A 12763-nucleotide genomic window follows, 5' to 3' on the forward strand; every position below is an offset into this window, starting at 1 on the left:
GCGTAGAAATAAAATCAATGAGTCAAGGGTTCAAAAAGTAACAAGATGAGTTTATCTGTACCAAGGCACAATTGAGAGAAAAGAATTCCAACAAGGAACTCAGGCCTCTGCCAACATATTGCTTGGTATCACATTTTTATACATTTAAAAATTAGTAATACGCCCCTTAAGGGTGCTGGCTTAGAGATAAATAATATATGATGACTTATACAAAAATACATATTGATATATAAATACTGTCGCGGCCGAGTTTATTCGAGCATTTGCACGGTCTCGGCCGCGACAGTAACCTGGCGCGCGCCGGGATGTCTCGGGCGCGCGCCGAAGCCTCGGAGGAGAGGCCCGCATATCGGGGCTTCCCCCTCTCCTCTCCGGGTCCGCCGGGTCCCCCGGAACGTCCCACCGCCGTCCCCCACATCCGCGGACACCAGGGCTCCCTCGGGGAGCCCTGGGCACGCGTACAGGCGGCACAGGCACCCTATGATGCGTGACCGCGCATCGGTGATGCACGGCACGCCGAGGGGCTGCGGCTCGCAAGCCGGGACATATCCCGGCTTGCGGAATGAGCCGCAGTCGAATAAAGTGTGCCGCCTGTGTATGCTTTACATTGCTATATTATTATCCTCTTATCACCATAATATGGGCCGCCCTTAACCTTGTGACATAAGGGAGTTACTGTGTCCAGCCCTGTGTGTGTACTGTAGCTGTCAGATAACAGAACCCAAGGTCAGCAGAATTATCTAAGGCAGGAAAAACCTCTTACGAATGCTATTTCAATTTGTGCATGCCTTGTAGGAATTACACAAGGGTGAGTTACATCCAGGACCGATACTCTGCAGAATCAAAGATTCACAGGAACAAATAAGCTTACATACAAGCAAACACTCAAAATGGCGGTTAGGCCAAAATGGAGGTGATGATAGCCACACACATTATCTCAATCTTAACAATACTGTATACCTGGATCCCACTAAGCTCATATTGATACACAGAACCTTATTGAGTACAATAAACCAAATTAATGTTATACCATGAAAAAAATGTGGACTTAAAGAAATGATGAAAAAAGAAAACCCTCATTAAGACCATGAGGAGATAAAGTGTTCAATGTGTGAATCCATTTGCATTCGCATTTCAGCAATTTACAGTCCTATTTGCTCTTGCGTGGGCCCCAAGGGACATGTGCAATACCCATAAAACATAGGGTAGTTGCATCTCCTTTGTGTGTACCGTTGACATGTCTCGCGACAGGTGTATCTTGTAGGTTATAGATTGAGCACAAATGCTCAAGTAAATGCACTTTGAAGGCCCTATGAGTCTCACCTGCATATTGCATACCGCACTTGCAAGTAATCAAGTACACTACCCCAGTGGTGAGGCAGTTGATGAAGGAATTGACCTGGTAAGTGATCTTAGACTCCGAGTCCATAAACTCCTTGCCAAGCCTAATAAATGGACATGCCTTACAGCGGCCACACGTATAAGTGCCACGGGGTTTTGGTCCCAGCTATGTCCTAGCTGGTTGAGTCTGGTAATGGCTGTGGAACAGTCTGTCCTTCAGGCTTTTGCACGGCGGCATACCACCGTGGGTGTAGAATTTAAAACATGCGAAAAATCATGATCCTCCAGCAATAGATGCCAATGTTTACTGAGGATGTGGGGTAGCGTAGACCACTGATTGCTGTAAGTGCCTATGAAGCGTATCACACCTGAGTTGGTTTCATTAGTTTTAGCATGATCAGTGAGGAGTGATGGTCTTGGGGTATGTAGGGCTCGATGGAAGGCTTGCTTGATGATTTTCTTCCTATACCCCCTTTCGACAAATCAACTCATCATGTCCTTGGCCTGTATCCTAAACTCACTGATCTCTGAGCAATTACGTCTGAGATGCAAAAACTGCCCCAGGGCAATGCTGTTAATCATGTAGGATGGATGGTGACTATCTGCCATGACCAGGCTATTGGTGGATGTTGATTTGCGATAAATCGTGGTAGTTACACTGGCGACACACTTTATTCGAGCTCGGCTAGTCCCACGAATTCGGGTATACCCGGGTGTATTGAGGTTTGTGACTGTTTTCTGCCCGAGTGCATTGAGGTATTTTCCAGGCAGGGATTGAAGCATTTTATTCCCGCTGGCTGCAATACTGCACAGTATATATATATATACTGCATTACAATTCATGAATTTATGCCATCTGGTAGACACGCGAAGCATTGCAGCCTATTAAATCCTAATCATTATCATTTAACAGATCAGCCGCCCGTCAGCCAGGCATGAACCCAGGCTGGGAAGGCAAACGCAACGGGGCTTGTCAGAGGTGAGGAGCGGCGCATTCCAGGTATCTGCCAGGTACATACTGGGTATTTGCTCGAATAAAGTGTGTCGGTGCAGTAGTTTACCATCAGCCTTCCTATGGACCGTGATGTCAAGGAAATTGATTTTGGACCAATGGACCTCAAACGTGAGTCTAAGGTTAAAGGGGTTGTTGTTAAGTGTGTCAATAAAACTTCTCAATAGTTCCTCAGTGCCTGACCAGAGCATCAGCACGTCATCAATGAATCTGATCCTGAGATCAATATGATCCGTATACTTAGCGTTGGCCTCCACGAACACCACAGCCTCCTCCCACCAGCCCAGATATAGATTGGCGAAGGTGGGAGCGCATGTGGTGCATATGGCCGTGCCCTGGATCTGATGATAGATTTTCTTATCAAATAAAAATACATTTTTGGTGAGTACAAATCTTAACAACAAAAGAACAAAGTCGTTAAGGATGAAGAAGGATTTAGGAGTGCTTGTAGACAGCAGGCTTAGCAATAGTGCCCAATGTCATGCAGTAGCTGCATTTTCTAATTAAGAATTCCCCCAATATATCTCCATTTCATTTGTAAGTCGCCTTTTTATTCTTGCATCACAAATGCATAACATTACATTTATCTGTATTAAACCTCATCTGCAATTTACCTGCCCACGTTTCCAGTTTCTCCAAGTCCTTCTGAAGAGAAATTACATCCTGCTCTGATTCTATTACAGTACCTTACACAATTTAGTATTATCAGCAAAGATGGAGACTTTGCTCTCGATCCCAACCTCAAGGTCATTAATAAACAAGTTAAAAAGCAGGGGTCCCAGTACCGATCCCTGAGGTAGTCCACTGACAACTTTAGCCCAACTTGAAAAAGTTCCATTTATGACAACCCTCTGTTGTCTGTCCTTTAACCAGTTTTCAATCCAGGTGCATATATTATTACTGAGTCCAATTTTCTTTATTTTGTACACCAACCTCTTGTGTAAAACCATATCAAAAGCCTTTGCAAAATCTAAGTAGACCACATCAACTGCATTACCCTGGTCTAAATTCCTACTTACCTCCTCAAAGAAACAAATAAGTTTAATTTGGCAAGATCTATCCTTCATAAATCCATGCTGACTATTACTAATAAAAAAAATTTCCATTAGGTATTCCTGAATATTATCCCGTATTAAACCTTCAAGTAGTTTCCCTACTATTGAAGTCAGGCTTACAGGTCTGTAATTTCCCGGTTGTGATCTAGCTCCCTTTTTAAATATAGGCACCACATCTGCTTTACGCCAATCTTGTGGTACTGAGCCTGTGGAAATGGAGTCCTTGAATATTAAATATAATGGTTTTGCTATTACTGAGCTTAACTCCTTGAGAACTCTTGGATGTATGCCATCGGGGCCAGGTGCCTTATTAACTTTAATTTTTTCAAGTCGCTTATGAACTTCTTCCTCAGTTAACCAATTGTTCATTAATATGGAGGTTGTGGCTTCTTCCTGCGGCACTACTATTGAACTTGATTCTTCCCTGGTAAACACAGAGGCAAAGAATTTATTTAATACCTCATCTTTTTCCTTATCTCCAATAATCTGCCTACCCATCTCACACTGAAAGGGTTCTATATTTTCTTTTCTCATTTTTTTGTTATTAAGGTACTTAAAGAACTTTTTAGGGTTGACCTTACTTTCTATTGCAATCCTTTTTTTATTATCCATTTTTGCAAATTTTATTGCCCTTTTGCAATTTTTGTTACATTCCTTATAATTCTGATACGATGTCTCTGTCCCTTCTGACTTAAAGAATCTAAACGCCTTCCTCTTCTTGTCCCTTTCCTCCTCTACTTGTTTATTTAGCCACATTGGTTTTGAGTTATTTCTTTTATACTTATTACCCAAGGGTATACACTGATAAGTGTGCTTTTCTAAAAATGTTTTAAAGACTGCCCATTTATCTTCTACATTTTTCCCTGCAAAAACATCATCCCATTGTATTACTACTAGATTAGACCTCAGTTTATTAAAATCTGCCTTTCTAAAGTTTAAGGTCTTTGTTGAACCCAAGTAATCTGTTTTTTGATCATTTATTTCAAATGAGACCATGTTATGATCACTGTTACCCAAATGTTCCAGGACTTGAATATTTGTTATTACTTCTAAATTGTTTGATATGACCAAATCCAGAACTGCCCCTCTCCTGGTTGGTTCCTCAATAATTTGGGTCATATAATTGTCTTTAAGCACCCCCAAAAACCTGTTTCCTTTTGTTGTAATGCTAATCTCATTGCCCCAGGCTATGTCTGGATAATTAAAATCCCCCATTATGCAAACATGACCCAGTTTTGATGCCTTCTCCATTTGCAAAAGTATTTTAGCTTCCTCAATCTCACAGATTTTTGGTGGTTTATAGCATATTCCCACAAACATTTTCTTTATACGTTTATCTCCACTGCTAATTTCTATCCACAAAGTCTCTACATTTTCATCATTCCCTTCATAAACATCATCCCTTATAATAGGTTTTAGATCCGGTTTACAATATAAACATACTCCACCTCCCCTTCTATTTGTTCGATCCTTCCGAAAAAGAGAATAACCCTCTAAATTAACAGTCCAGTCATGAGTTTCATCCCACCATGTTTCAGTAATGTCTATGATATCATACTGCTCCCTTGCAGCTATTAATTCAAGCTCTCCCATTTTATCTGTCAGGCTTCATGCATTAGCAAGCATGCATTTAAGTTTTTTTCAGCCTGTACTATTATCTGCTCCTTCCTTTCTGCTCCCACTTGGTTTAATCTTTAGAAGTTTTCTAGTATTATCTGTAATTACTATGGGTGTCTCACTGCTTGTCAAACTTGCACTTGCCCCCATTCTACCTCCATACCACATTGTATCCTCATCTATTCCATTTAGATCATTATCTGTTTCATTCCCCTCCCCCCTCCATCCTAGTTTAAAATCTCCGCGGTATGCTAAGGAGCCCAGGTTTGAGGTTAGCGCCTGCTCCGTGCGATTCAGGATGCAACTTCTGCCATTTATGCAAAGTTCTGGCATGTCGGGAATAGGTGGGAGAAATGTTCCCACGGGCGTATTGGTTATGCATCTTAGGTATGGGACCCTGAACCCCACAAAAATGCCTGCTTCTCCTTAGGAGATTCACCTGATTCCACTATGAAGAAAAATCCAAGGTTAGCATCAGCGGTTCCAGAGTGTGATGGGTTAAACTACATTGCAACGAAGATTGATGCCCTCTTCGGGAATTCGTTAGAGCTAAGGGTTCACGAACAAACACTGTAAGGACTGAATGAACTTTGTCCATTTGGCTGAGAGAGAGGGCTGGCAACTTGTGCCCCTAGCCAGGAATTGCTACACGGATCCTTTTGCGCATCCACTTGCATGCGTGCAGGGGTGTCCAGCGACTTTGTTTCGTTCCAAGGACATAAGTTTTTGTTCCCCCATCCCAGTGTTTTATTAAGTGTATATTGTGAAGATTCTGTATGTTTGTCTGAAAATAAATAAATTACAATTTATTTTACTCATCTTGTGTGCTCAGTCCAGAATCCCGGTATTAATGTGTGCATAAGTCTTGGTCTCCCGTGACAATAATTAATGTCAACATGTATACATGTAAACTGCATTACTAAGAAGCATATCAAAATACAGGCAAACATTCAACATATTGTGCCAGGCAAGTGATGGTGTTAAAAATTGGTGCTGTGTGATGTAGTGCATGTGCGTTCAGAGTGTTCTATTCGTGCATGTGCTGGGGTTTAATGTAAAATCTTATCATGCATACGCGTCAACAAATATGTTCCATAACAATTCTACACAGAGTCGTTTAAGTTTAAGTCCCTCTCCTCCCCCTCTCCCCAAAGAGCATGGACACATGAGACTAATGGACTTTGGCAACGCAAAAAAATGTTCAATTAGCACATTTAAAGCACTTCAAGTAATCTGTAAATACCTATAAGCTTCTATTCCCAGGTTCATCGTCATCTCCTGTTTTTTGCGGTCAATAATAATGAAGCCATTTCTGCTAGAGAAAGGACATACATGTTTTGTTATCTCTGTTCGTTATAATGTATCTAATTGTCAGGTACATATGTTAATATTTCATCCAAACATTTTCTTTAGATATTAACACAGAGTACATAATGTTAAACAAAATAGATTTAATGTTAAACTTTAATGTACGTACATTTTTAGAGATGTCTTCAATGATGATTCGTTTAATATGACTGAAAATTAAGAAACACCAAATGTTAACGCATACACAACACAAAAATTAACATAACACTTGTACATGCTCAACATAGTCCTCTCATGCACACATGTTACTCATGTTATTACATGTTTTTATACAAGATCATTGAGCTTCACATACCTTAGCCAGATGTGTTTGTACACTCGGGCAAAGAAGTTGCTTATAGGCATCCCTATCCTAAGATAATAATATTTGTAAAATGTCATTGTAATAAACATGAATGAATGTATATATTCATGTTAACATATACATTGTTGCTTACCTGAAAAATAGTTGTTTATCACATTCAGACGTGTCTCCACCCCACTGGCTGTTTGCTCCTGATCCCCTGCAGCATGGACAGGAGGGTCCTCCTCCAGACCCTCCCATATGTCGTCTTGAAGATTATGACGCAGTGCAACATTGTGCAGAATGCACCAACAAATCACTGTGTCAGACACCTTTTTAGGCCTGTACTATAGGGCACCACCTGAGTGATCCAGACATTTAAACCGACTTTTCAACAGTCCAAATGTCTTCTCTATAACAGACCTAGTGGTTACGTGTGCCACATTATATCTTTCCTCTGCTGGGGCTTGAGGGTTAGCCAGTGGGATTAAGAGCCATGGTCAGAGCCCATATCCTGGGTCACCTATAAAACATCATATTCAAATAATTAAAAAACATAGTACCATGTAAAAATATTTCTACTTATATATTGTTTTAGACACACTAGTTCTATGATGTCAAACATATTGTATATCTAACTTATGAGGTGTTTATCCATATCTGAGAGGATCATAAAACATTCAGATATCTGTATTTGAAACCTTAATAAATCATATTATTTAATGACATTAAACATCCATAGTAAATTTAATAATAAATGGCAGGTTTGGATGTTAGATAGGTAGTATTCAAATATGGCTCATCTTATTTTTTAACATAACAGATGTATTGTATGTCAAATACACATGGATTTTTTATTAACAAAAATCTAATCTACATTCTAACAATTAAGTTTAAAAAATATTTATGTACTTTTGAGTATTTGACAAAATGGATGTGATAATTAAAATAACTAAACTTATAAAACAAACAACATTACCACAAAATGTTGCCTAACAGTGAAATGAATTATTTATACTCACACACCAGCCAACCATGCCCAAAATGACCTGTTTCAAATGCATGGAAGACAGATGAGTTCCTCAGGATAGAGGAATCGTGGCCGGAACCTGGAAATCTGGCTACCACGTTCAGAATTTTCATGTAGGCATCGCATACGACCTGCACATTCATGGAGTGAAAGTGCTTCTGTAAGGTATCGGGGAACACGTTCTTTGCAACGGGTTCCCTCCTTATCTGTCTCATCTCAGACCTCCGCTCTGGCACCAGCGCATGCGCACGCACGCGCAGCTCTTCTAGTGTGCCATGTAGCTTAGCTCTGCCCCCTAAGATGTGACGCGCTTCTCTCATGTGTGGCACGCACACATCACGACGTGCACCGCTCCCCAGCTACGTGCCAAGTATTCATTAGCCCACTTGTCTCCTGCAGCCAATCCTTGCCTCCGCAGAGGCCGTGCCTCTACTCCACCTCCCTAGCTACTGGTTCCTGTTTCCCATAAGTACACCTGCTCTCACTCCCAGTCATTGCTGAGCATAACTTCCTCTAGCCTTGAGCGCCTATGTCCATTGTGACCTGCTCCTTGCCTTGTGTTTACCTTGCAGTTTAACCCTTCGTGTACCGACCCGGCATTACCTTGGAATCTCTCTGGATACTGACCCTAGCTTGCCCTCGACCTTGTGGGAATCTCCAACCCAGACCACGGCTATACAGACCTCAATATTCTAACCTCTTCAACCCCAGACCACGGCTATATGGACTTCCATGATTCTGATCTCTCCAATCCCAGACCATGGCTAACAGACTTTAACTACTCTGAAATCTCCACTCCAAGACCGTGGCAAGTATTGAATAACCCACTCTCTCCAACCCAGACCCGGCTACATTTGACAATCCACCTGCCAGGCAAGCTCCCGCTGTTGTGGGTGCGTGGTTTGCTACTTCCAAACCTCAGTACCGGGGTCCAGTCTTGCTCATGGGCAGCGCAAGCATTACAGTTTCCTATTACGGTACACATGCTCATCTACAGTCGGTGGAGTCAAAGCAACATGTGTGCAATCGATTGCACCCATCACGCATGGTAGCCCGGCTATGGTGTAAAAGCCATTCCTGATTTCCAGCCACTCTGTCTGCTCTCTAGGAAAATGTATATAATGCCTAGCGCATCTAGTTAGTGCACATAGAAACTGGCTAAGGGCCCGCGAGAATGATGACTGCGAGACCCCGCCTATTGTTCCCACAGTTGTCTGAAAAGATGCAGAAGCAAGAAAATGTAATGAGCACAGCATTTTAACAAGCCCAGGGACTGCACGACCTCTGGCTGTTACAAAATCTAAATCTTCTCTTATCTTGTCATAAAGAGATAAGATTGCTGCGCAGCTAAAGCGATATCGACTAATTATCTCCTCATCCGTAAGCCCGTCCAAACAAGTTAAATCACGATGTAGACATGGACGGGGCACCACGTCTCTCCTGTCCCCTCTCCCTCTCCCTTGCCCTCTCCTATCCGCGCCCTCTCCTCTCATCTCCTCTCTCCCCTGTCTCTCCTCCAAAACTAGTCTTCTCCTTCTCAACATTATCTCCTCTATCTCCATCTCAGAAAACGCCATCTCTACCTCGAAGTAAGTGTGCAATTAATTTAATTTAAGTAGCTACTGTATGTGTGTAGGTCACGTGTCTTAATTAATTTCAATTAGTTACAAAAGTAATTAAAAAACAGTAATATATACTGTAAGTTCAATGTGTGTCTAGAAAATCTGAATATGTATTAATTAGCTATTCAAATATATTACAATATGACATATTTTTTACACGTGACGTCAATCTTCATATACCTTGGTTAATAACTACATTTAAAAAAAACAATAATAATTGGAACGTACGCAACAGTCAGCAATGGGGGTAGTTTTTTTTTAATTAGTGACCATTGTTACCAAATCATTTACGTATGTTGATTTGTAAAGCCGATTTTGAAATGTTCTATTTGTTTATAAAATTTTATAATAAAAATTATTATTTATGTGCATAAATTAAATATGCACAATTAAAACAGAATTGGTACACTGATGAGCGATCCGTTCTGTAATCAGTCACTTGATCAGGATTATTACATCACATTATTGCACAGCATTGTGGGAAATGTAGTCCTTGCATCTGTATGTGTGGCCAGTTACTAGATACAATTGGTATCCTAATAGAGAGAGGGTGGAGATGAAAAAAAAACAAATCAGAAGAGGAAGGGGATGTAACTTTGAAAATGCGTAATACATTAAAAACATTGTCAAATGACATGCCAAAAGTAGGGCCTGCTTATTTGTGATAGTAATAACAGTTATGCCAAAGTTTAATATATACAGGCATACCCCGGTTTGAGGACACTCACTTTAAGTACACTCGCGAGTAAGGACATATCGACCAATAGGAAAACGGCAGCTCACGCATGCGCCTGTCAGCACGTCCTGAACAGCAATACCAGCTACCTTCCTGTACCGAAGCTGTGCGCAAGCGGGGAGACTATAGAGCCTATTACACATGCATTATTTACACCAGTTATGCACGTATATAATGATTGCAGTGCAGTACGTGCATCAATAACTGGAAAAAGGGAGTGCTTCACTTTAAGTACATTTTCGCTTTACATACTTGCTCCGGTCCCATTGCGTACGTTAACGCGGGGTATGTATGTATATATGCATACGTTAATGCGGGGTATGCCTGCATGTATTTTTGTTATTGTAAGAACTGTACCTTTAAGAGGTAACGATAGCACTATCCTGCGAACGTAAACATTAATGTACCACGTAAAGAATCATAACATCAGCAAGTCATATCTCAACACATTAATAACTTGTGCGGGACACTATTAGGTCAATAAGTGAAACGCTTATATTGATTAAAAATAGTTCTTTTTAACCCTTTGCGGTCCAATTAATTTTCACTAAGTGCGCCAGCAAGTCTAATTTATTTTTTGGGAAAAAAAACACATACAGCTTTTTTTTACTGCACACACACTGCACACACTCACAGTGCGCACTGCGTACACTGCACACACTGCACACACTGCACACACTGCACACACTGCACACACTGCACACACTGCACACACTGCACACTGCGCACAGTGCACACTGCGCACACTGCACACACTGCACACACTCACAGCGTACACTGCGCACACTCAAAGCACACTGCGCACACTCACAGCACACTACACACACTCACAGCACACTGCAAACACTGTGCACACTCACAGCACACTGCACACACTCACAGTGCACACTCACCACACACTGTGCACACTCACCGCACAATTCGCTCACACACACCCCGCCCCTACCTCCGATGTCAGCTGCTTTGTCTGCCTGTGGGGATTGGTGCGGCACTGTGGGGTGGGGAGCGGATCGGTGCAGGGTTTGGGGGGGGCGGATCGTGCAGGGCTGGGGGGGAGGAGGGGGGATCAGTGTGGCTGCTGAGAGAAGGGAATGCAGGGGACTTTTGCTGCTGCCGGTGCCTCACTCCACAACTTCCCCCCTCCTCCCTCCTCCCTCCTCCTCCCGATCCAACATTGGACCGCAAGTGGCAAATTTTTTTATCGGATGTATTCCGATATTGGACCGGAAAGGGTTAAGGCCACGGCATCACAAATCCTAAATAATATGGCACAGCTCCATAGTCTCCATACTTTAAAGCTATGATCAAATAAAGGCCTGATTTTTTCTGTCTCGTCTCGCCGCTCCTCGCCGCTCGTCCCCAGCTTCTTGCAAACTGTTTGTGCCGAGGAGATTTGGCGATAAATTCGCCATTTTTGAGCGGTGATCCGCTGTGAGATGCTGATCGGGGGAAATTGAATACAGCGAGTTTGAAAAACTGGCGATGAGCGGCGATATAGGGCTTCAGCGGTCAGTGGATTTTTTATTCCGCCAAAAAAAAAAGGCGAGTTTTCCTATTCTCGACAACTTCTCAGGGCTTACTGAATATCAATAGGCTTTTTGGCGAGATAGGGCTTATCGTTGCTTACTGCATGAGGCCCCTAGTCTTTGTTGTCCACCATCCCTTTGGAAGCTTTTTCTCTTCTAGAGATAGATTATAGTTAACATGATGTTTCCTTTTGTGATACAGATGCAGCGGCTGTTATTCGAACAAATCTCTAAATGGATTCTCGAGATATGCCCGTGATCCGTCTTGGAACTTGGGTCGGTGAGGCGCTGGCAGGTTTTTCAAAAGTGCTTTGCTCCGAATAGCAAAGCACTCAGCACGGAGTTGCCGGAGAAGCCTTCCTAGTTGAGACCAAGTTCTGCATTTGCGGCCAATTTCCAGCTTTTGCCTTGCTCGCAGTTAGCGGGAATAGCCAGGTATCTTCCCCAAGGAAGGTACCGTGAAGTTTCTGGACATGGAGCGGACAGGGTAAGTCTTCCGAAGCAGGCACCCTGCACCCAATTGAGGCTATAGATTCCCCTCACACCCAAGTTAAGTGTGTATTCTACTTTATTTTGTGTATAATTTGTATATCTGCTGGTCTCACTAGAATAAACCTAATTTATTTCACTATGTACCTTGTTCTGCCTAGTACGAAGGTAAAAATGTTAAAAGTGTTAAAAGTACTGGTCTCCCATGTCATTAATTCAGTAATTTTGCCTATTATTGTATTGTGCTGTACTGTATGGTTGTTGGGGGTAGAGGGGGTGCCCATTCATTCCCATTGAGCTTATCATTGCTCCCATTGAGGGCATAGGTAACCTCAATAGCAATGAATAGGTGTGTGCAAAGAACTTAGCTTCTAGTAGACATCCTTGTGGGAGCGGATGAATGGCAGCCGTCCAATGCAATGATGTCACCACAGCGTGTTTTGCGCCTTCATGATGCTTCATCAGGGGTTGGTCTAAAAGATCTTAAGGCGTGGTTTAAATACCAGAAGGCTCGAACCTTCATGCCAATCCAGATCGCATCAGGATATTGTTAATAAGCCAACCAATCAGAACATTGCATTACTAAGGCTACATACAAGGCAATACATATAGTACATGAAACATAGCATAACTACTAAACAAAAAACAAAGCACATAAATAAAAAGAAAAGCAATGTATGTAGC

The 12763-nt window shown here is 42.1% G+C and overlaps 1 protein-coding gene across 1 annotated transcript in view; it reads left to right on the plus strand.

Annotated features, from left to right (window-relative positions):
• LOC142466118 (vomeronasal type-2 receptor 26-like) overlaps nucleotides 1–12763 on the plus strand; it is a 30888-nt gene that overhangs the window by 9235 nt on the left and 8890 nt on the right. Inside the window, exons 3-5 of the mRNA XM_075570914.1 lie at nucleotides 796–808; nucleotides 5456–5597; nucleotides 9035–9086. Of these exons, the coding sequence (XP_075427029.1) occupies nucleotides 796–808; nucleotides 5456–5597; nucleotides 9035–9086 (207 nt within the window). The remainder of the gene's footprint in view (nucleotides 1–795; nucleotides 809–5455; nucleotides 5598–9034; nucleotides 9087–12763) is intronic.

Source organism: Ascaphus truei, chromosome 1 (assembly GCF_040206685.1).
Source record: "Ascaphus truei isolate aAscTru1 chromosome 1, aAscTru1.hap1, whole genome shotgun sequence".
Taxonomy (NCBI): domain Eukaryota; kingdom Metazoa; phylum Chordata; class Amphibia; order Anura; family Ascaphidae; genus Ascaphus; species Ascaphus truei.